The 25,608-nt window shown below is 43.2% G+C and overlaps 1 protein-coding gene across 1 annotated transcript in view; it reads right to left on the bottom strand.

The window, feature by feature from the left end:
• Positions 1 to 772: 772 nt before the first annotated feature.
• LOC138504481 (gamma-crystallin C-like) overlaps positions 773 to 25,608 on the bottom strand; it is a 99,489-nt gene continuing 74,653 nt past the window's right edge. Inside the window, exon 6 of the mRNA XM_069625013.1 lies at positions 773 to 950. Coding sequence (XP_069481114.1) covers positions 911 to 950 — 40 coding nt within the window. The 3' untranslated portion in view covers positions 773 to 910. The remainder of the gene's footprint in view (positions 951 to 25,608) is intronic.

The following is a 25,608-nucleotide window of genomic DNA, read 5'->3' on the forward strand; positions in this document are numbered from 1 at the left end:
ACCGATTCCCGTACCTTCAAAATGGAACATTGTCTTGTCTTCTATATTTGCACTAGGGTGCTAAATATCATATCACTAAAGTGCCAGCTGTCCGTGTCACTAAAGTGTTAAGTGTCATAACATTAAAGTATTAGCTGTCATATCACTAAAGTGCTGAATGTCATGTCACTAAAGTGCTTACTACCCGTGCCACTAAAGTGCTAAGTATCTGATCACTAAAGTGCGAGATGTCAACTAAAGGTATTCTAGAACGGGAAAACAAATCTCAAACACTTAATAAAAGAATATTCCTTCATATTTGGTTTCGACAATTGGTTCATCTAGTTGTTGAAACACCAACGGATGTTCATCTTCCTCAGGACAATGGTACATTTATCAAGGTAATACATCAATAAAAGACAACATATGGCAATCATTAACAATTTAAAACATGATGTGGTGTTGTCCATAGATTTGTTCATGTTTCTTTACATTTCTTTATACACCATCCACACAAAGAATACCCACAACGTATTCTATAAGAAGATACACACATTTCAATTAAAACCACATTAAAACCTGACCGAGCACTAATCCAATTCTGAAAAACCCTTTGAGTTCCATTTATTTGAAGACGAACAATTCATCCTTGTTTCTTCTGTGTTCGGGTGGAGGGAATCGCTTCTTCATTCAACCGATGAATGCGTCAGATAATTAAATCACTTTTTATCTGCAGAGACCAGAAGAAAAAAAGGACTGGGGTTAACCAACCACTGGTTCTAATGCGTGGAATTGCAAGCTCCCGCCTATGTCACTTTAACACAGCAAATCAACAAATGAATAGTGAAACATTGGCTATTCTCTGTCTTTTCACAAGGGTCGATCTAACGAGCCTTTCCCATCAAGCTTGGATACTTCACCCCAAGCGAGTTCAATAGTAGTACATACATGCCGGTATGTTAGCAATGTACCTGGGATAAAAAGAGAAAGAGAAAAAAACAACTATTAAGGCTGCTGTTGCGGCCATATTGATAGCAACATAATTCTCAAAAAGCCCCTATCATTTTGCGTGAGTGACGAGGATGACAATCGAAATAATCATATGTGTAGCCAAAAGTTCAGGCTACACGTACGTAAAAGAAGTGATGTAGCTAACTGTTGCCACACCCTGGGCATGGAAACCATTTTGGTTAAAAAGCCATACATTCACAAGTAACGTCTCAGTAGGTGAACACGTGTGTTCTACATTTAAACATAGTTGCCTTTGTACTATTTCTGTAGAACACATTACCAAGTCCATACACCACTTATCTAGGTATGGGAATCGGTTGTCTTTAATTATATTCCCATAGTTCTCTAGACTGTGGCACTTGTTTTGCACATCCCTGTGCACATTTTCAGATAAAATGTGTTTATTGAATATGTGACATATTAGATGTTTTTAAAACAATATTATGTGTTTGTGTAAATGATAATATGACTATTGATTTGTTTTTTAGAATAAATGTTTAATAAAGTGTTAAATAAATTGATAATTACCATCCCTGACCGAGGACTATCCTTTCTGCTAATGTGAGTCCTAATCTAATATATATATATTTTTCTTGTTCAGTGAGGCATTCCCCATTTCCTTTGCTTAAGTTTCTTCCCCCATGTCCACGATGAAGGGGACACCCATCCTTTTGGTCTAGAAGTTGCTGTTTGGAGGCATGTTATGTGTTGCTCTGTGGTTTCCTCCCTTCAATATCTGCTGCCTGTGGTGTGTATCTGCGCATGTGTTTGTGTGAGTGTGCACATCACTTTGCATGTAACTGTGTGCTTGTCTGCATGTGCATCTGTGTGTGCACACACATATGGGAAATCTGTTCAACTAGAAGGAAGCTTAAGTTGGTTGTCTTTCTTTAGTCTGACACAACAAATACATGCCGACATAATTTTCTGAGAATGGAGAAAATGGCCATCATTTTCACTGTCATGCCTTAAAACGTCCCAGCCATCTACTCACACAGGCAAGGTTTCCCACTGAGAAAACACATACATGTCCTGTGCCTGTTAACCAGGTTCTGCTCTCTGCCCAAACAAAGCTTTTAACTGGGAGAACCCAACCATTTACAAATCTAAATCTTATATGAAGAGTCCTAGAGTTGAACCTTCATACTCCTTCCTTGATTACTACATCAACCCAACTCTGCAATATGAGACTACAAAGCAAAGTGCACTTTTAATATTGCAGAGGTTTCTGGGTCTCACAATCAAACGTACTCCTTCTAGTCGCTTTGCAAACACAACAATGGACAGAGGTTACAGCTCAGCTTAATTGCTTCACTTTTTTGTGCACCGATTAGTAGAATTAGCTTCTTATTAAAAGCAAACTTCCAATCTAAAAGACACTCGTGCAATTATTCAAACAAATCCTAGTGCGATCTTAATAGTGAGTGTGACTCTGCGTGCATCTGTGTTAGCACACGGATGCATTAAATGCAGCGTCAAGAATGTAGCATAAATGTAATGTTTAGATCAAGCCCTTCTTCGAACATCATGCAGGACACAGAAAATGAGCTTCAGCGAACACGCTTCAACCACATGCGCATGCTTTAGCCTAAAAACTCAGGATAAGGCCGTATCGAAACACTGTTTGAAAAACAATGAACATAACCTCATGTTGCTAGTAGTTCAAACAGATCTGCTTGTTCTTGTGCAAATGGGACAAGCAGACAAGCCAGCATGCCTTATTGGCGAGATGCTAGTGCAGTCCTAGTTTTATATTTGCATTCTGGGTCTTGCTGTCCTAGATTTATAATGGAGAGATGCAGGTGTTAATAAAACCAGGCCTGGACTACAATCCCCTGAATGGAATGAGGAGGCATGTTGGCATACATGTCAAATTCATTAATGGTTTGTGGGTTGCACTGGAATTGTATTCCAAATGTGAAGTTGAGCATAAACGTGGCTGTGTTTGAGAATTTGGTAATGTGATGCCCACACAGAATAAAAATCTATTTTTAGCAACTTTAAAATCATAGATATGAATTGAAAACACAACAGGTTGACCCATTCCATTCGGGTGATGCTATATCATTCCTGTCTTTTACTTTGCATTCTGGAGTTTATAGCACTGAATTTCCCCATTATAAATCCAGTCCTACAAATCCCAGAATGCAAAGAAAGCACAGGTTTGGGCTGTCATCTCCCAAATGGAATAGATTATAGGCCATGTTGGCATGTATGCTATTGAGGCGTGTGCGATTTCCTTCAGAAAGGGGCTAATGACAAGGGTGTGTTTCTTTTCGTTTTCTTTGGAAAGGGTCTATAAGTGCTGAACACTCAGCTGCACAATGGTTACACATCAATAACGTTATGCAGTCACAGAGACAGGCCTGTGTGCTTAATATTCACGCATTAAGTAATGCCCATTGTCCTTTATGGTGGAACACTGCTTTTCTCTGCCTCAACCCACATGGATTTCTTCTGCACCAGTTGAGCGGGTAACGACGTCAACACAGACACTCACTCCTCCTTTCATTAATCTGAGGTTCATATATGAGTACCAACTTGAGTTAGGAATAATTGTATGCAAGTATGTTCTATGTACAATGCTTTGGCAAAAGCGCTAGATAAATAGCAAATCATTATCAAATGCCAGGGCCATGGCTTATGCCGGGAGTATCTGGGTGGGTCGCTGACAAATTAAGTACTGCTGTTGTTGCTCACAGTGGAGCCAGTCTGCACTTCACAAGTTTGAATCCCGCATGAGCCCATTCAGCCTTTCATCTTTCTGAGGTGGCTCATACATTGGCCACTATTCATTAGAATAATGACACATGCTATTACAGCACTTAAAAGCAGGAGTAATCAGGTGAGAGTGTAAAGCACACTGGGAGCCTGAATGCAGCTGTGTGGCGTGGTCAGATCTATGCATTCTGATTGCACTGTTGGTTTTCTCACTGCCATGCAGGAATGCTGCAATATCAAGACTCATTTAATTGTGGAATAGTTATAGTTTACATGTTGTGTAGATTTCTGGAATGTTAAGTTGTGCACTACCGGCTCTTCACTCTGCAGCCGCAGGGATAGCACCTGTAGCATTTTCTATAAAGTTGTGAATTAACACGATTCACGGATTATGGTATGAGGGGCAATTTTTTAATGTGAGGGGTGGGCCACTTTATTTTTTCTTCTTTTTTTTAGGTGTCCGGGCCTATTTCCTATCCCTAACCCTCATCCCCGGTTCGAGACGAGCATCAGAGTGAGTGAATACGCAGGCCACAGGCCCTCAATTGTTATCAAACGATGCCAGCGGGCAAATGCGGGTTTAAATCCGCAAATTGGTAGAGGATTCGTCAGCTTCTACATAGGCATTGTCTACCTCATCAGAACAGATTGATAGATTCAATATGGCACTTAATCCAGAATCGTCTTCTTGACATCTTCTCAATTGTCTTTATCCTTCCCTGGTAAATTACATGTCACTGAAAACACCTGGTACTCTCTGTTTTTTCTACGATTAGTAGTTCCCATCCGTTCACCTCTTGATTGAGACGGCAGATCTAAAACCAAAGCTGGAGACGTCTTCAAATTACAAAGGAATTTTCTTGAACCATTGGACTTAAGTCTATTCCCTGATTGCATTTTTTTTAGACTTTCTTTGTGCTTCTTTAGCCAAGGAGTTGGTTTGTTTGTGTTTCTTCTGTTACTCAAATATAGGAAAAGCCTTGATGGGGGCGTTGGTGATTTGGTTGTTTCAGGAGGTCCAGTGAGGCTGTTGATGTCATTCAGCAGTCCTCCTGATGATGTTAGTCCCTGCCCTGCTCCTTGAATTATCTGAGCTGTCAATTGCATTGCATCATTGCTACCATTCATTGCTCCACTATGTATATCCTCATTCAACGGAGATAAAATGATATTTGATTCTGATCGTATCTGGGCACTATTATCCCACGATGTTTTAGGGATAGTAGCCTTTGTGCCTTGGTCCAGTGGAACTCGAGGTTTAAGCAGAGTACCAGCGTTTCCAGTCAAGGCTTTAACACCAAGATTACCATTTTCATGTACAGTCCTCATCCATTTAAAGGCTTCCACGAGGGCATCCATCATAATGTTTTTATCTGACACTTCTCCTCTAGCAAGGTCACATAATCTCCCCTGCCATTGCGCAGAGAGTTCAGCTTCTCTGTACAATCTAGTTTGGACAACTGCAGTAAAGGACTCCAAAAATTATTTTCGAGTGGACCATAGCTGATAAAGCCACCTGGTCTTTAAGTGTATCATTCAGTGTTTCATAAAGCTTTATAAAAGGTGCCCGAGAAATTATTAGAGCCGTCATTATATTATTTTGGAGTTGAAAGGCGGGCACAACAAAGAGATGGGTACCATATAAGTTCATATTGGGAGAAAAAACTGAATAATTTGGCGAGAATTTGGCTGACGAGGGAAGAAGTATGGGAATCCTGGAAGTTTACTTTGGTTTCAAGTCCAGCCTCCGGAGTTATTTCCCAGGATTCGGGGGTCTGTGTTGTAGCTCTCTGCATCCCATCTGCTTTGCTAAGATCAATGTTCTAAATGGCGATTCTGATCAAACAAGTGGCCCTCAATAAGTTTTTCATGTTTGAGCATTAGCAGAGGGGTTTTGGGTTGATCTGTTTACACCCACTGAGTCATTCAACCTTCCTCGCAACTCCATCCTTATTTTTATTTCTGCAATAGGTCGAGAGGGTCGGGCTGCCAACACTGAGTGTTGCCCCTCCAGTTCACCCTGAACTGACACAGTCTCCATAGAAGTCTGCACTGGTGTTTGTGCAGAAATTTGTATTGGCTCAAAATCATGTCTCCCCATGATATCGAAAATGTGCCGAAGTAAAGCGCCCTCTTCCTCCACCTCCTCATTTTGACCCAAATCCCCCTTCTCATGAAGTTCCGTTTGAGCAGCATAGCTGGAGTTAATAGAAACTCTATTCCCGCACTTCAAACTCTCCTGTCCCGGTTCCCCACCAGTCGCTGCAACTGCAGGCGTCCCCTCCACTACTCACTCATTCACAAGATCAGTTCAAACAAATTACCCACTCCCAATGACTCTCAAAGCCAGAAGTCCCAAGACAAGATACTCGACGTCCCCCTATTTGAGTTCAAGCCTGTCACTGAAAAGGATGTCATCACAATCCTAAAGGACTGCAAGCCTTCAAGATGTCAAGGCGACATCTGTCCCGCACCAGTTATCAAAGGATGTGGTGAAGCTCTACCGCCATTCATATCTTCCATTACCAATGCCTCCTTCTCCTCGGGCATTGTACCAGCCAACCTAAAAGACGCTTGGGTCCTACCGAGTAGCGGCTCCTTTGAGTGGGCGGAGGGGCAATGCCCTCGTTGTTTTGGGACACTAGGTCAAAGATGTAAATTAATTATAAAATACATCTTTTACCTAGCGAGGCACAGAGGAAGTGGCAGACCAATAATGGTAAACCAAATGCCTATGTTGTGCTTGCATGTATATTTCGTGATGCGAATGCAGGCTGTTGGCATTAGGTGGTACATTCAGGTGCAGGTTTCTGCTCCTGCAGCCTGTGTGGGGCGCGTTCAACAACAGGTTGGGAAGCCTTTCTTCATGATCTGGATAAAGCTGAAAAGGCTCCACGCAGATGGCGTAGGAGGGCTTTCCATTAAGAGGATAGCGGGCCGTTGGTGGTCGGGCCCTGCTACCTCTAACTTTTGCGCAAACAGCACAAGTTGTAACAATGCATGTCACGCTGTATGACTGACAACAGACCTGGGCCAATCCAAGGCCAGGATCTGCTGCCAGTCATACCACATTCAATATCCTTTGGCTGCCTCACTGATCCAATAGAAGTTGAATGTGTGTGTTTTGGAGTGGGGCTGCTTGCAGGGTCAATGGTACACCTTAATTCAATTTGTCAGTTGGCACAGACAGAGATTGGAAAACCCACTGCCAGGCACAGTACATGGAGAGGGCATGCAAGGCACTAATGCCTTGAGTAAGCTACTGTCAGAGACAGGGCCCCGAATATTCATGAATCACTGTAATAATTGGCACAGTCACACGACTCCTCTCCTGTGTACCATCCAAGTTACTTTTGTTCACTCCGCCCTCATCAGTACCCGTATGTTTTTACTGCCATAAGGGTCTCGGGGAGAAACATTGGTGATAATATAATTGATACGTTTAAACGAACACATTTGAATTCGGCCTATTTCTTTAAGGATTATCCGACAAAATGCAGCCTTCTAAACTAAAATAAAGTTGGAGGGTTCAACAAGTTCAGATTTCGAAAGAAACAAGATACACGTTGTTGTGCAGTTTTTGGACAAGTACTCCCCGTATAACGATAACCATTACCTTATACTTGCAACAAGAATCCAAAGTTTGAGGATAAAAATGCAGGCATAAGGAGAGCACAGTATTTATTATTTTTCAAAAATACATTAAAACGCGCAATCCTTTAAAAAAAAAGATGAATTCAAGAAAACCAATTGCATTGATTTCAGCTGTGTAGTGGTAGGATTATTACAACGCGTGGTTCTGGAGCAAATCGACATATTTATTTGTTGTTGCATGAGACACTGCCCAAAACGGGTTAATTTCCGCTTGTTTTACACATTTCAGAGTTTGGGAATAAATAGCCATGTTCACATTCTGCTGGCTTTAGAAACCGAGAGCTACGTGTTCGACGTCACAGGCATTGCACAGTGTGGACAGCACATTGGGTCTCATTACGAGGAAAGTGGCCACGGAATGAACGGTGCAGGTAAGGAACCGGCACCGTTCATTCCGGGCCGCCTCATTACGAGGTCTGTTGCGGGTCCCACGCAGGACGCCTGGCCAAACCAGGCGTCCTGTGCGGGACCCGCTAGCAGACCAGGATGCTAACAACGGCTCGTCATTAACAGGCCCGTTGTTAGCATCCTCCCCATTCCCATTGAGCCCTACGGGGGCTTAAATGGGAATGGGGATGTACCGGGTTCGGGTCCCGGGAAAAGGAATTACCGGGCCCTCCAAGATCGGAATGGCCCGGTAATTCCCTATTCCTTGAACCCGGACCTGGTACCTGGTATGGGGGTAGCTACCTCCATACTCGTATAATATCTTTCAAATTAAATATATGCCGACATGGTTTCAATTATTTGCGAACCGTGAATTCACTCCATGTTGATGGCAGTGCCCAAACCATCATCCTCAGGTACGGGCCAGTACACATATTCCTATAAGCCTCATGCAACAGGACCTGGATTGCACACGGGGAGCTGTCAGAAAGGAACCATCCAGTAAAAGTGGAGCGTTCTTTTCTGTAAAACGTCATGCATCTCATGTGTGGGCTGCACAGCGTGCAACGTGCTTCAAGGGACTCCATGATGTGTTCCAACACATGTCGTTTATGTGAGCAGATTCACCTGGCACGTGCTGGCAGCGACACTTAAGAGGTGCTTAGTTACGCGATTTTAACATTTTTAACCACAAAAATATAATCGGTATGTGGTCATTGTTTTACCCAGTGCTTGGGGCCTCTGACAAACAGCTTCTGACTGTACACGTGTGGACACGTGGGAAGGTGCACCTCAGAGAGAGTGGCTAATCTCTAAATCATCCACAAACGGACGCACGTGCACACATTCAATATGAAGGGTAGCTAAGAGTCTCTGGTCTTTAGACTACCGAAATAATTAAGCAGCATGAATGCAAACATAATAACCAGCAGTCATTCGGAGTCATTTCGGTATTTTCTGACCTTTTCTAGAAATCTATACAAACACAGCTGATTTAAAAGCAAGCTTGACAATTGCCTATGAATTTAGGGTCAAACCATGAATAGCAAAGGGCCACGTGGGCTTACATGCCTACTTTAAAGTATAGCAATGATATCAAAGCAGCTTGTATCCAAGCACATTGGCAAGTGGCCATTCTGATATACTATCACTTGTGGGAAGAACACATTTAAAACATACATACATTTAGCGTGTTTGTAAGTGGAACTTTGTGGTCTGCCAAATGGGTAACACCTCACACTCACCAACTCTATTATGAATACCTGTTGATTTTTCACTGCTGATATGCACATTTATTTTCTCAGCAACATCACTAAAGGTCTGCATGTTCTCCATTGCACACAAAGTACCATTTTGATGCAGTGCCTTCTTGCAAAGATGCTGGATTTAATATTTGTAATGGCATTGGTCTTGGTGTTTAAAGTGACAATGATGACGTGTTGTGGCATCACCATTAGGAAAGTGATTTACTATGGCAGTGATGATATTGTGGGTACGAGCATCGGAAACATGTGTTTTTTAATGGCAGTGTTAACTAATAGTGTGGGCAGAGATATCATAAAAATGTCTTGTAAAATGCTCCCAAGTACTGTTTGTTAGCTGGCATCTATTGTATTTTTCAGGTGTTGGTAAATAGGCCTGTTTGAAAATTGTGTGGCGTTTTGTCAATTTTTTCAGCAAAAAATGTACGCAAAATTAAATCAGTCGCATTTAGCAATTTGCGGGAAATAATTACGCCCCTCCTTTGCAAAATTTCACCAGCCGCCACTGGTACTACAGCTCCTGAAAAAGCCCTCTCTAGATCCTGACAACCCCACTAACTGACCTCCACATCACAACTGTCCCATTCCTTCTAAAAATACTGGACAGATCCAACAACACCTGGAATCCCACAGCCTCCTAGGCTTACGCCAATCAGGCGGCATGCCCGGCCATGGAACTGAAACAGCTTTACTTGAGCAAAAAAAATAAGGTTCACAAATCGAAAGATGCTGGTAAACTTGCCCTCTCCTTCTGTTAGATCTTTCTGCTGCCTTCGATTTGGTGGATTACCAAACTCTCTGCCAACACCTCCTTTACTCAGCCGATTTCTCCCCTCAGGTACCTGGATATCCTCCTTCTTATCAAACAGGACAATGAGAGGCATTGCCATAGCCGCCTCAGCTCCACCCAATCCGGTCACTTGCGGTGTCCCTCAAGGATAATGTGTATCACCCACACTGTACAATATTTTCGCAATAGCGCTCTTCGACTTGCTTGACGCACAAAGCATGTCCTACTCAAACTACGCTGACGATACACAGCTTCTCCTACACATCACCGGCGACTACCACACAGACTCCGAATTACTGAGACTAGTATACCAAACAATCCAAGCATGGATGGCAACACATATGCTCTGCCTCAACGATGAGAAAACCGAGCTGCTCCTAGTCGGCTCACAATCCCTTCTGAACAAACTAGACCTGGCTTACAAATCATTTATCATTGACGGCATCCCTATCCAGGTCTCCAGCAGTGTCAAAACTCTCATAGTATATCTAGACTCCACCCTATCACTTTCCAGGCCCGTCAATGCCATTGCCTCCTCAGCAGCTTACACCACAAAACGTATCTATGCCTGTAGACCATTCCTCTCCACAGAGAGCTGCCTCACTATTGCAAGAGCGTTCATTGGCTCCAGATTGGACTACTGTAATGCCCTATTCACTGGGACATCAGCTGGCAGTCTCAACAAGCTCCATATTATACAAAACAGTGCTCTAAGGGCAGCCCTGAACTTCGCAAAGAAAGATCATATCTCACTAGCCAGGAGAAACGCACATTGGCTGCCAATCCGAGAGCGCATCCAATTCAACATACTGGCCTTGACACACAAATGCATATCAAACACTGCACCAAGATACCTTGCGTCCAAATTCTCCAAAACTTCAGACTTGAGACTTACCCGATCGTAACACACAAACTGCATCAACACCCCAAGTTCAGTCTCACAAGAGCAGGGGGCACCAGCTTTCCGGTAATGATGGCCAAAAATTGGAACACCTTAGCACCTTCCTTTAGACTAGAGCCATCCTACTGGGTTTTCCACAAACAACTCAAAACACTGCCCTTCGCCCAAGAATTTCAGAAGTGACCGACGTACCTTTTCTCGAAATACTTGCACTTGTACTTACATGAATGTCGGTACTCTGTATATATTAAGTTGCACTGTCATTCCAACCATACCTGCGCTAAGCTATGTTAATGATTGCAACCGCGCCTTGATGCCCGAGGGCTTAGTGCGCATTATAAATTACAAATTAAATAAATAGTTAAAGGAGCACAAACTAACTGGAATGGGTACGGAGGGTGGACCGACTGTTAATAGTCATGAGGGCAGAAATGGAGAGAGTAGCACTCACCTCAGATGGAGTCGTGGATCTTACTGTTGTTACGTCCAGTAGTTATAACTGCCAGCATGTACGAGTGCCGCCTGGTTCCACGAGAGCCAGTCTCACAGACAAAGGCGGTAGGCCACCTCGCCGGAAGCTTGCCTGAACTCTGACTAAACTCCTGCTGCCAATTCAAGCGCTGCGCTACATGCTCGGCTGCACCTTATGAAGCTGCTTTCCAGTTCTTAAAGGAGCAGCTTCCAGTACAGCAGCAGCTGTAAAAGGTTCAGTAAACACAAACACAGCAAGCTTCTTCACAAGTCTTCTCCATCTAAACTCCTGCTGCCAACTCACAGGCTCACGTAGCATTCTTAGAAGCAGTCACATCCATTAGGAGGATGTGTGTGCTGCAGCCCTCCCTGTCTTGGAACATTTTGTCACTATTCACAAAGATAAGGTGGCCGTAAGGACGCATCAATGTTTTTCAACCAAAATTCCATGTCAATGCATTGAATTGCTGTCATCTTTTTTCCAAACCCAGTGGGGAAAAGCATTGCACACTCCTGATGTCTACAGAGCGATAGTGTTGTACCTTAACGGGATGAAAGAAATGTGCAAGACAAGCACATTTTTAGTTCCTTTTGCAGTGGGGAGAGATGGTGAACCAGTGACAAAAGTCACCATCGCTAGATGGATTAAGTGTGTTCAACTCTGTTACACACTGGCACATTAATTACTTCCATCACTTCCATTCACACTAAGGGGTCCATTTCACACATAGCACAGGTACAACGTCGGCATTCACAGCTATTTTACCATTAGAGGAGCTTTGTAAGGCAGCAACCTTTTCATGTCATGTTTGCGGGACACAGCAACCTATTTGGTCATGGAGCGTTCACTCGCAGTACGACTCCATCTACTGAGTGTTCAGAGTTTGCTTAAATATTCTGTCAAAATATTTTGTCATCCAGGAAAATGCAAATTTCTGTGTTTTTGGTGACAATATATTTAATCAAATGCTGGAGTTAGTGTTAGGCAAGAACTGATGTAGTACCCCTGTGGGAGACTACACAACCCTTGTCCTCTTGGTATTAGGTAACGCACCTATTGGTAGAGGTCTGTACTACACAAGTTGGTAGAGTGACTGAGCAGCCAGACGTATCTCAACAGGGATAAATGTGAGCTGTAGAGCTGTAGCATTGAAATTCACCAATATGAGTATCCAAATAAAACTTACACTCAAGGCCTTCTAGTAAAATAACTATTTATTTATTTAACGGGCCGTTTTAAATAAGCATCCTTTAAAAAGGGCAATGTGCTACAATAAAAATACACTTCAGATTATTTTCTCAGAATCAAGGCAAAGCAAGTATATACTCTTTAGAGATGCGTCATACTAGCTTCCTACACCCTGGGGTGACTTCACTAACTAGGACAGTAATGGCATTTATATATCACTTTTGCACTTTGTAAATTCTGAGATTGGTAGAAAGGAAAGGTTAAAAGAAGGAAAAAGGTAAAACAGTTTCTCAGAGCATGTGAGCACTTTTAAATCTCCCAATGAAGTCCAGATAAAAACCTTTCCCAGCAATTTTAGTTAAAAACCAATTTATCACCTATGAGGGACAGTAAGAATCAAAGTCAATGGACTAGAAGAGTCTGCAGGGAGCCAGGACAGCCAAAGTCAATTGGAGCAAAGTCTATGGAGCGGAGGCACCTCTTATATAGGAAAATGTCTTGCACAAAGTTAGAGAGTTGGTTGTAGAAAATCACTGTTGGGCCACAAACTGTTACACTTCTGAAAGTTAGAGCTAGAATCAACTCCAGAATAGCAGCTACTGCAAGTCTCAACTGAGAAAAGCAAGCTACAGACAGAGAGGTAAGTACCCCTTAGTCAGAACAGTACCTTAGGTTAGAAGAAGGGGGATCCAGCTGGCTTCTGTCTTAGTTGCAGTGTTGCAGATCATGTTTGCTTGGGCCTCAGTCATGGAGGCAAGAAGGAGGACGTCTGGAGGACTCCTGCACAGCAGTTCAGAGGTTGGTGGCTGCAACAGGCTCTTATCAATTCAGTGGAACTTTGCGGTTTCAACCTACGGTAAACAGTACCACTGTGCATCCTGGACACTGGTTGGACTTCCTTCACTCCTTGAGTCCAGCACTCCAAGACATAAATTAGTCTTGCAAAATTGATTAGTTGCGACTGCTAAATAAAAATATTTTGATTATCAATTCATCATATATGATTAGCAAATTTGTATATCCTTACTTTCATTGGGGGCCAATGCAAGACATGTTTCCCCTGTACGGCAGCAGAGGGCCTAGGGACCTCACAGGCTTGTTTCGCCACTGGTACTATAATGAGGATGACTTTTGTTGGACATATGACCGACACCACTACCCTTGCAAATTCAACAGGGCTTCCCATTAGTCTACAAAACAGAGTTTTCTTTAAAACCAAAGTACTATTTCTACCAACTAAAGCTGGAAAGATATTTGGTTAAGGGCTTTATGTTACAACCTAATCCTGGCTTCACACTTAACTAAAGTGTGTGATCTTTGGCAGATCATTTGATCTCACTGTGTGTTATCTGCCAGAATTGGAAGTGCCCAAAAGCCATTCAGTTGACATCTGTATGCTACACAAAAAAGTTAATTCCAGGTACTGCTTCATATATAATAATGATAATGCCACTTGTTAATCTGCAAAGACAAGTTATTTGTCTGTTGGCTTAATTTTAAAAACGTTTTGTAAGGTACCTTACAATCATCACATTGAGTATCTAAGCCTACATATGAGCTCGTTTTCTGTGGTATCGCTTCCGTTGATGTCAATACATATGCAAATGAGGGGAGGCTTCATGTATTGCACAGCCACACAAATTATAAACCTGGCAACTTTCAATGGAAAGCAAAGTTCAATGCCAGCATGCACATCAAGTTCACATCACATGGCATGTGCACTAAGTCAAAAAGACTAGCATACGCTTTGCATGCTTGGTTCGGACTACAGAACCTGGTAATAAATGGGTTAACCATAATCGTAGCTTTTGTTGCAGTCATTAAATTAAGATGGTGTCCAAATCTGGTAACATGTACAATACCCACAGCAACACAGCAACACATACAATGGCACTGCAGCTTTGCATGAGCAATGCAGACTTTAACATGCACACAGACATCAGCCTTTCACCTGCACATCTAGCCTTTCATATGCAGCATAGCTTTTCAGGCACACAAACTATAGTCTTTCACATGCATGCACACTGAAAATGCACATGTGCACACTCAGCCTTTCACATCCTTTCAGATGCATGCACACAATAGCCTTTTGCATGCGTGCATGAAAACCTATCTTGTCTAAGGCTATTGCAGTCTGAGTGGTTTATAGAGGTCAGCAAAGATGGACAGCGAAGAGAGGAGAATTAGACAACTGATATAGGAAGCAAGATGTGCGAGAAAGAAATAGATGAAAGAAGAGCATCTCAGAAGAGATGAGGAAATATGGGTAAGAGAGAAAGTTGTAGGACTTGTTGATACATGAGAGAAAAGTGAGGGAAAAAAAGGGGGTTGACCATCAATAAAGGGTGCAAAAGTGTGCAAATGATGAAATTGAAAAATAATGCTGGGGAACAGAGGTGGAAGCAATGACAGATCAGAGAGAAAGGGCTACCTTGTTTAGTACCATCCTGACTACCTCCAAATATGTACAGTGAAAAACAGACACGCTCCCACACAGTCACCCTTTTCTGCAGTTTCCATCAGCCAAAGTGCTCATTAAAAGTAAGGTTTGGGGTCAGCCTGCCGCATGGATCTCTACTTTCCTCTGTATAGGCCCTGTTCTGTCCTGGAGCTTGGTACAAAGAATAATAAACATGCTCATCTTCTCTGAAATTACATCGCAATTATTGAGACATGATTTATAAAATGAAAAGCAATTCATCATTCTTGTCTAGTGAATTGCGATGCGATACCAGTTATTTTATGCCTTACACTCTGTTGAGGTGGCTGGAGCTTGGGTTGTCCTGCTTCAGGAGGGTCTTCTGGAGACTCCTGGAGCTTTTGGCCGGCTTATAGACGTTGATCTCCACTACAGATTTCTTGACCCCTGGGACTCGGCTCCAGCAGCAGCAAAGAAGTACAGCCAGTTGAGGAAAGTCTTCCAGCAGAGTTCGTCTCAGGGTTAGTTGATCCCACTAACTCAAGGGAAGAGGTTGTCCTTTCCGGAGCTTCTCTTGTTGACCAGAAAAAGGAGTTTCAGCACAGCAGCAGGGCTTCATCGGGCATTTCAAAGGACCAGAAGGATGCAGCAGGCATCTGCCTTGGTTTCTTCGACTGGTTGTTCTTCCCAGTGGTCAACTCTGTCTTCAGTACAAGAAGTTTCGTCTTTTATGCAAGTTTCTCCCATTCATGCACAGCGTAGCTGTCACTCAAACAGCAGGGTGGCTGTCCTGCAAGGACAGCCAGCCTGCCAATCAGGACTGGGTGCATTCAGGTTGCCCTGGAGACTAAAGTCAGGGAAGTTTCGGCCACCCCCTCACTTCCTGCCATGCCAGACACACTGGAGCCAGAGGCGGGTTTCAGTACTGAAGCCCGCCAAAGGCAAAATGAACAAAGGGGTTAAACCTGGTATGGCGCACAGAGTAAAACTCAAGAAAGACCTCACAAACAAGAAATGGCGAAAAAAAGAAGACCGGGGCCTTTTTGACACAATGGTCACCCAGGGGTGCTATACTGCAGCTGAGGCTTCAGACTGCGGTAGAAAAGCACAATGGTAGGAAAATTAAACCACTGCCACCAGCCATTTCAATTAGTGAGGGTAAGATAAAAAATGTTACATGAGTAAGTAGGAAATGGTCTACTAAGTAACCCACCCAGCACTCCACATAAGATGGGATCTGCTGGACCTACAAAGAGAAAAGGTAAGTAAAGTCAATTTCCCTTTACTATTCTTGGGAACTGTAGTTTACCCAAGGAAAGGTAGTTAAACCTTAAGAGAAATCTAAAGGATTTCTCAGAGACACTGCTCTGAAGGTGCTGTGTGTCACCATACACAAAGTAGATGCCTATGGAGTTTGTCATACTCCAAAAACACAGTAAACACATAATGCAAATCTGATCAAAAATACACGAGAGAGTGAGAACAAGGTCTCACTCATTCCAGGATAAAATTAAAAAGTCCTAAAGTCCAGCAAAAGAGCTGGGGAGTCTCTAAGGTTGAAGTGAATTAGCACAGTAATGTGAATTCTCCCTAACACTCATCCCCCTGCCCCCAGACCAATGGACAGGAGGATTTAATCTACTCCTGGATGAATCTCCTAATCCAGTCAGTCATACTTTCTGGAGAGACCATCAGCATTTGGTGATTACACCCTGACCTGTGTTCTATGGTGAAATCAAACATTTGGTGGCTGATTGAGCACCTTAACAATTTTGGATTCTCCCCCTTCATCTGCATTAACCATCTCAAGTGTTGGTGGTCTGTCTGAATAACAAAAGTAGAACCATACAAGTATGGCCTAAAATTCTTCAGAGACCACACAATGGCAAAACACCCACATTCAATAGTTGCACAGTCCTTCAGTTACCTACTGATGAAGCAGATAGGGTGTTCCCTTCCTTTCTCATCCATTTGACCCAAAACTGCACCTATCCCTGTGTTAGAAGCATCTGTCTGTACAATGAAGGATTGGTTGTAGTCAGGAGCTCTCAAGACTGGAGCTTGACAAAGGGGTTTATTTAGTCCTTCAAAAGCCTTAGTGCACTCCTCATTCCACCTCACCTTCTTGGGGAATTTGGGTGAGGAGAACATATTCAAGGGAGAAGCTATGGTCCCATAGTTGTCTATGAAGTTCCTGTAGTACCCAGTGAGACACAGAAAGGCTCTCACTTTGCTCTAAGTAGTAGGGATGTTCCATTCTTGTACAGCTTGTACCTTGCTAGACAATGGCCTTATTTCACCTCCTCCTACCTCATGTCCAAGGTAGACCACTTTACTCTGACCAATTTGACATTTACTAGCCTTTATGGTCAGATGGGCCTCTTCAAGAGCCTGCAAAACATATCCTAGGTGGTGAAGATGATCTTCCCAAGTGGGGCTGAACACTGCAATGTCATCCAAGTATGTCATGCGGCAGTCCTCTGACCCATCCAGAACTTGTTTCACCATCCTCTGAAATGTAGCAGGTACATTTTTGAGTCTGAAAGGCTTACCCTTAAATTGGTAGAGGCCTCCTGTGGTAGAAAATGCAGTTTTCTCTTTGGCATGGCCTTTCAGAGCTATTTGCCAAAAGCATGAGGTCGGGTCAAATGTACTGAGGAAATTGGCTGAACCAAGTTTGTCCACTAGCTCATCTGAAACATGTGTTCAGTGCGTCTCAACACACAGTGTGGTTTGCTGTGCTCAGCGCTAACTTCTGTTCCCTTCTTGCCTTCCCGTTAGTGCCGCCCCTGGGTTGTGCTGCCTACCCTCTGCACCTCGGCTCGTTCTACTTTGCAGCTTCCTTGCTTCTCCCTTTTGCTTCTCCCTTTTGCTTCATCCTCACTCCTGAACTGCTAGCTACTGGTTTTCTCTTGAAACGCTGGACTCAAACATTTGTAATTTCCTTGACGGCGGCGGCGGTGCCGTTCGCCTGATTGCTCTTACTATTGTTACTTCCTGGACTCCTGGATTTACCTCTCCTGGATATCCTTCCCTGGAATCAAGACCGCGTGGACTTCCCGGACACTTCTCTGGTATGCCTTATATGGGTAGTTGCCCTTGGTGCTAGCCTGGTTGGTTCCCAACAGCAGGGTGGTGTCAAGGGAGGCTCGCCCTTATCTCCACACACCCCAGCCTACAAGAAAGAAAGAGAAGACTCCTACAAAGAAGAAGTCAACCAAAACTAAACAGGTGAGAAGAGAATCAAACTCCTCAGATTCTGACAGTTTGAGACGCCAACAGATTGCTAGACCTGCGAAGATGGGTCCCACACTCCAGGATTTGTTGTGAGGCATGCAAGAATTATCAACAGAAGTTTAGAATCTCAAGGCTGAGAATTCCGCCTTACAACAACTTGTCCTATCCAGAGATTCAGCATTTTAGGAAAGTGCTTCTACAGGAGGCATAGTGGAGAGATATGATGGAGCCCCAAAGGCATTATGTTCCTTCCTGGATTTGTGTATGGTACACTTCACATTCAAGCCATACTATTTTTCGACAAACAAGGACAAGGATGGCTTAATTGTACTACATCTGGCTGGAAATGTTCTAGCATGGGCTACGCCACTCGTAGCGGCTGGATCCCTTGTTAGACAACTATGATGGATTCATCCAAGCATTCAAAACCATGTTTGACCGTCCAGAGCAGGTTTTTTCGGCCCAAGAGAAGTTGCTTGAATTCCAACAAGGCAATCAGGATATGTTCCATTGTTTCTTCCCACAGTTGTGCCTCATCCTTCTCCGGTTCCCTCTGTTGATGCTTGGATAACCGATCTGACAACTGTGCACAAGAACGTCAAGAAACATTTACTAAAGGCCAGGACGGACATCAAGAGATCAGCAGACACCAAACGTTGGCCTTCACCCCCATATGCTCTTGGGGACAAGATGTGGTTATCAGCTCGATATCTAACCAGACACCTAAGGCCAAACAAATTATCACCATATTTTTTTGGTCTCTTCTCCATCATCAAGATCATCAATCCTGTGACCTTTCGACGGTGACTCCCCAAGTCCTGGAAGAGAATCCATCCAGTCTTCCACACATCCTTTTTGAAACCATATCACCCATCTACAAGAACCCAAATAAAACCTCCTCTGCTTCTCAAGGACAACCAGCTTGAATATGAGGTGTTGAGGATATGCGAGTCAAGATGCTGAAGAGGACGTCTGCAGTACCTAGTTGAATGAAAAGGATATCTTCCTAGCGAGTGAACCTGGGAAACCAAAAACAATATGCATGCACCCTAATTGGTTAATCGATTTCACCAGATCCATCCAGGCAAGCCCGGTGGAGTTGGGTTTCGGAAGGGGCATGCTGTCATGATTCAATGTAGCCATCCATTCCTTTCAGCCTGGAGTATTCGTCGGTGATTGGCAGCATCCATTTCGACTTCAAAAATGGCCACTGCACAGAAGAAACAAGCACGCTCTAGCAGTGGGCTTTGCTGACATTGTCATCATTTAAGCATTGTTGAGACATGTGTTCGATGGATCTCAACACTCTGTGTGGTTTGCCGTGCTCAGCACTTCTGTTCCCTTCTTGCCTTCCTGTTAGCGCCGCCCTGGGGTTGCGCTGCCCACCCTCTGCTCCTTGGCTCGTTCTACGTTGCCGCCTCCCTGCTTCTCCCTTTTGCTACTTCCTCGCTCCTGAACTGCTAGCTACTGGTTCTCTCTTGAACCTCTGGATTCAAACATTTGTCATTTCCTTGACGGCGGCGGCGGTGCCGTTCACCTGATTGCTCTTACTATTGTTACTTCCTGGACTCCTGGATTTACCTCTCCTGGATATCCTTCCCTGCAATCAAGACTGCATGGACTTCCTGGACGCTTCTCCTGTCTGCCTTATATGGGTAGCTGCCCTCGGTGCTAGCCTGGTTGGTTCCTACCAGCAAGGTGGCGTCAGGGGACGCTCGCCCTTACCTCTGCTTTCTTCAAGAAAGAAAGAGAAAACTCCTGCAAAGAAGAAGTCAACCAAAACTAAACAGGTGATAAGAAAATCAAACTACTTAGATTCTGACATATGTAGGTGGATGTGCATACCACGCAGGGGGTGATTTTGAAAAGGAATTGGTGGTCGAAATAAGGAATTTTGTGGGTCAGGTGTAATGGTATCCCAAGAGTAAGCATGAGGTTAGGTTTCAAAAGCAGTCAGATTACAGAATTGGCTGCCATCTACAAGGCAATATTCACAGCTGTAGAAAATAAATTCAAAGACATTTTAGTTACTGATTCTGAGTATGCCCGTAATAGTTTTGTGGAGTATTTACCTGAGTGGAAATTGAGAAGAATGGTCACATATACCAAGAAGCAACTCAGATATGGTAAAATTATTTAAGCCATAGATGAGCTTGCTTCAGAGAATAACATGGTCATTCACTGGAGAAATATATGAGGCCAACTGAAAACACCAGGGGAAGACAAAGAGGGGAAAGACAAGGCAGATCAGTTAGCAAAGATTGGGGCAGTGAGGGGGGGGGGGGATTATTTCCTATTGAGCACCTACCTGGTGGAATCCAGGTTAATGCGATAACACGCTCCAAATCACAGGGAACAGTTGATCAGCTGGTGGCATAATGGAGTTTTGAACAGGACTTTGTCAAGGTACAAAAAGAAGATCCCATTTCAGGTCTACTCTATAACCATTTACTGGATGCAGAGCAACATCCTCTGACTAAGGAGGGCTTTAAAGGGAGAGAAGAGTTGAGGGTGTTGTTAAAGAACAGACAGAGAATTCAATTATAAAATGGGCTGATGGTTCGAGAGTCTGTGTTAGGCCAAATCCAGTGGGTGGTACCTTTGTTTGATGCCATAACTCCGGGTCACAGAGGGTTTCAGAAAACATTGAACATTTTAAAAGAATATGCCTATTGGCCACACTTGTCCCAAGATGAAGAGTTGCACAGTTGCAACCTACCTCACCAACAAGTAAGGCACCATTAATGAAAAGAGGTGTGACACTTCACTGGTTGGATCTACAAGTTGATTCTATTGGGCCAGTCCAATGATCAGCCTGGGGAAACAGATATAAGCTGACAGTCATCTGTTTCATGTCCAAATGGTTGGAGTGCATTCCAGCACCTGACTGCAGTACGCAAACAGCAGCCACATTGCTGGTGAATCATATTTTATCTAGGTTTGGTTTGACTTCAAGAATGGAATCAGACCATGGGAGACATGTTACTAATTCAGCGATAACAAAGATGCAGCAATTTTTGGGAGTGAAAAGGAAACTGCACATTTCCTATTAGCCTTCTTTTTCTGGAGGTGTGGAATGTTGCAATAGACCAATTATTGACATTTTGAAAATGTTTGTAGCTGAAGCAGGATCCAGATAGGATTTGCTTCTCCTTCAGGTGCTAATGGCTGTTAGGTCAACACCATCAAAATCCACAGGTCTCAGCCCACATGAAGTTATGACAGGCAGGAAAATGGTTTTGTCACAACATTTATTACACAGTACTAATGGTAAAGCCCTAGTAAATGCCTCTACAATTCATTAATATGTAGAAAATTTGAGAAAGCACTTAGAGCATGCATTTGCATTTGCACAGCAGAATTTAGAAAGGGCAGCTGAGAGTGCAAAATCATACTATGATAAGAAAACATCTTTGAGAGTATGCAGTAGGCGATAAAATGTATTTAAATTCAACTTTGCAAAAGGTAAGCACAAGCATTCCACATTTCTAGCAATCTGGAGGGGAACCTTGGAGACCCCTAGACCAAACCCCCTGAACCAAACAAGTGGGGAAATGAGCATGAAGGAGACCCCACCTAAGGCCACGTGCCTCACCGATAAACAGAAGCATTGTGCACGGCTGCTGGGCCAACTCTAGGACTTCTGATGGATTTGCCACTGCTAGTTTAAAGGAACCTTCATTTTCCATTAATACAATACATGAATACAATACAATGGTTGCATGATGAACCATTCTTCCAATCTTTATTCATTCATGACTTCTGAACAACTGATCCACATTTATTTCTGGGTGTGAGCCACTCTGTTAAATCAGGAGACATTGGTTTCAATTTATTTCTATATATGGACTTGCAGAGCCATTCATTCCTATGAACTTTTATTAACTACATGGACAAATATTACTTTTCTTTTGTAAAAGGACCCGATGAAGGACTCTGTGTTACTTGGGAATTGGTAATTTATTGGTAAGCTACTAAAAAAAAAGAAAGAAATATATATCTCAAAACACATTATTACCTGTTTAAGGACATGAAAAATGTGTGAACATTTGACATGAAAACCCATAACTGATGATTATTAAGCCAGTTACTGTAAATGTTTATGTTCTCACAAATGCACCCAATATCACATGAGTGGTGCGATGTAGCAAGGAATAGTGTTTCTGTAGGAACTCATGTTTATTCAGGTCTCAACAGAAACAACGAGGGAAAGTGTAGGAATAATAATTGGTGTGAATTTTAACTGGCCAAGAATTTTATCAGCACCTCAGTCTCCTATAGAAGGTGTGTGCCAATGTATAAAGGATGATGGTATTGCATACAGTATGTGTATGTGTGTGGATTAGCACTGATGTGAGGCACTGAGGTGAACTAAAGAAGGGGTGACTTCGGATTTAGCATTGCACAGCATATGCATGGTGTAGTTTTACCATAGGAACTAACAAATATAACCTTTACTAATTTCTAACCTATTAACAATTAAGTGATTTGAATGGTGCAAACTATGGGTGCAAACTGGGGGTGTAGGTACTGAATGCAGGCACAGACTGTAATGCTGGTTTGTAATAAAAAATGCACAAAATGCAGACCGACTCAAAGTGTGGATGTTCAGCTCTGAACGTGATGAATTTGCAGAATTATTCTCCCTAGAGCAGCCATTGAACGTGTTTCAAATATCCATCCGTGGCCACTGAGCTGAACCCTGTCCAAAGGGAACTTTGAAGGAGCATGTGTTAAGCTTATGGAAAATTACAGGGAGTTGTGAGAAACCTGAAGGTGCATCCTTAGCTAGTCCCTGGGGATCTGTCATCCAGGTGGCCAGGACACGGCCATCACTTTTGGATCCAGTTCGTGGGGGAGGTCCAGTGTGGGAGGATCACCTGGATGAGGGGTCCTCGGGAAGTGGATGTGGGACACCGTAGGGTGAGACGTGGTATCCCCTTCCTAATTATACCTTTTCCCCATCCTACCAGATAGAATAACTAGGAATTCAACTTCCCCCCTTTTCCGACAGAAACTCTTTCTCACTAACAGTTCACCGTGAGCAACAACGGACTAACACCAGAGCCAGCTATCTGACATATCCCAACACCATTGACAGGCAAGGTCAGGCAATTACGGATTATTACACACACACACCTGACTTCCACCACACTTCCCCACACAGATAAAAGGCAGATCATCCCTAATACAACGAAAATAAAAAGAAAAATAGGCAAGCTCGACTGGATTAAAATCTTGGACTATGCAGCAAAAGCAAAATCAGTCAGTCATCTCCCACCGTATCAAAGTAAATTGAACACTGTTCCAAACTATCTGAGCAAGTTCCCCAGCAAAGCAGCCAGAAACTTGTTCTTGAAAGCACGTCTAAATTTACTGGAAACCAACGAAATCTTAAAACTCAGAGGACAGAGTAATTCAGACACATGCTGCTTCTGTAAGAACGACACAAAGGTGGAAACCATACGCCACATGCTCTTAAACTGTCCAGGAACAAGAGAAATAGGTGAGACATTCCTGCTTCCACACCTTTCGGCATCATATACTAAGGAAGAGGAACTGTGGTGGAGCCGCTTAATGAGCGGAGAAAGGAACACTTGGACAATCGCCACAGCACAGACTCTTAAGATTATTCTATCTTTATGAAATCTAAACCACTACTCAAACAACAAACTTAGCCACTAGAGCGCTGTTTGCTGAAACGACTTCTGCAAAATCGTTTTTCTTCTTGGTTTCCTTGGTTCTCTTCTTTTATACTCTGAAAGCATTGATCGTCCTGTCCTTCACATGAATCTCTTCCTCTTCCTTTGCTATGCAGCTTCTTTTTTTTCGATATACAGATTTTGATATACAGTTTCTTCTTCTTCTACAATGTTTTGTAAAAATCATTAATTTGATTAAATCAACTAAATAAATAAGTAAAATAAAAGGCAGATCATGAAAGCACTCTCTGAGCGAGGCAAACGACACAAGGAACCAGCAGTTCCAAGATGGCAGTTTAGTACAAGGAGAAAGATGGTGAGACCAGAGAGAGTCGCAAGGAGGGAAGTACCCCTGACCTCTAAAGACTGTTACTTTCTTGAGCCTTGTAAAGTAAGAAACCGAAGATCAGGAACTAAGGCTGACCAACCCTGCAAATAGTGTCAGAGGTACCCAGGGCTCTCCCATGTCGATAACCAAGGTGGGGAGGACCTATTGCTGCCATGCTACTGCCCTTGGCTGTTACAACAAAGTGGCGTCAGAAAAGCCAGCACAGCCGGTGAGTCGGAGAGACTGATACCAAACAAGCTTGTGTTTTGAACCAAGGTTGCAAGCAACAACATTATACAAAGAGAACAGTGTGTGAGGTGTTTGCGAGGAGTGATGCAGAGATAATTTGAACTTTGCAATTGAACTTTGGGAGGCCCAGAGAGGATACCATATACAGAGGGGTCCGGCGCCACATGGGTGCTCATTCAAAAGTCTCTGTTCAGTTATCAAAATAATGCTGAGTGTGAGTAAAAGGAATAATAAGATCGAAGTGGTCATGCAACGGGTCAGGCTAAACCGTGTGTACATTCAAAAGTGTTTCATAGTTTAAAGTGCATCACAATTGGTCGAGCCTGGCTGAGGGAGACTAACTAAGTGTATAAAAGGGACCTGAGCCCGGATGAGGGGCATCTGGGGTGAACTGTGAGTCACCCCAGAAGGAATTATCTGAATTAAGTTTGGATGGGATCTGAGTCTGGAAGAGGGGTGATCAAACATTAAACTTTTGTTTTGGAACTTTTGTTGTGTAAAGGGAATCTGAGCCCGGCGGAGGGGGGTTCAGGGAGAACACCAAAAATTGAATATGTGAAAAAGGAAAAGAAAATGTTAATGTTGTTTTGTGGCCCCCTGAGCCAAGAGACTTGCGAGAAGCAAAGAGACTTGGTGTAAATGGAACTGTATCCTCATGCCCCAGAAGCCAGAGTGTGTGCTTTGCTTGAGTGAACCGCCTTGTCCCGTGCTGAAAATGTGGGGAAGGGAGGCCAACGGCCCGAACATCTTGATTTATCATTTTGTGAACACTTCTTTCTTTTTTCATGAACACACCCCACATTATTTGTAAACTAGAAGTTAGGATTGGCAATTGTTTTTTTTTTAGTATAGGCCCTTTTTATTTGACAAGACTCCACTAGGACTGCCTCATTATTATTTGATGGTTGTATCTTGCTCCCATCTGTAGATTTAGGTTTAAATAGTTTAGTTTAGTTTAGTTTATTTCACCTTTGTGAATGTTCAATAAACACCCTTGAACTGTGGTCACTTGTGTCTGTCTTACTGTTGATACCATGCCTTCCTTACAGAGTTCACAAGACAGGCGCAAGTTTGATTGATGCATGATGTCACAAAAGGAGTTGAGAAATTTCTGGTGAAAACATGTGTTTTCTTTAGGCAGATATAAGTAAAGGGGAGGGAAGTCAAAGGGGGTCCAAAAGGCTGAGAAGGAGGAGTGTCAGCGGCTCATCGAGAGAGAGAGAGAGAGCGTGGAGGAAGGATGTTGGAGAGAGAAAAGGAAGTAAGGTTCTGGGATCCGAGGCCTTGCTGGGTGGCTGCATGTGTGCA

The sequence above is a fragment of the Ambystoma mexicanum genome, chromosome 11 (genome assembly GCF_040938575.1).
Source record: "Ambystoma mexicanum isolate Mex_15411 chromosome 11, UKY_AmexF1_1, whole genome shotgun sequence".
Classification (NCBI taxonomy): Eukaryota; Metazoa; Chordata; class Amphibia; order Caudata; family Ambystomatidae; genus Ambystoma; species Ambystoma mexicanum.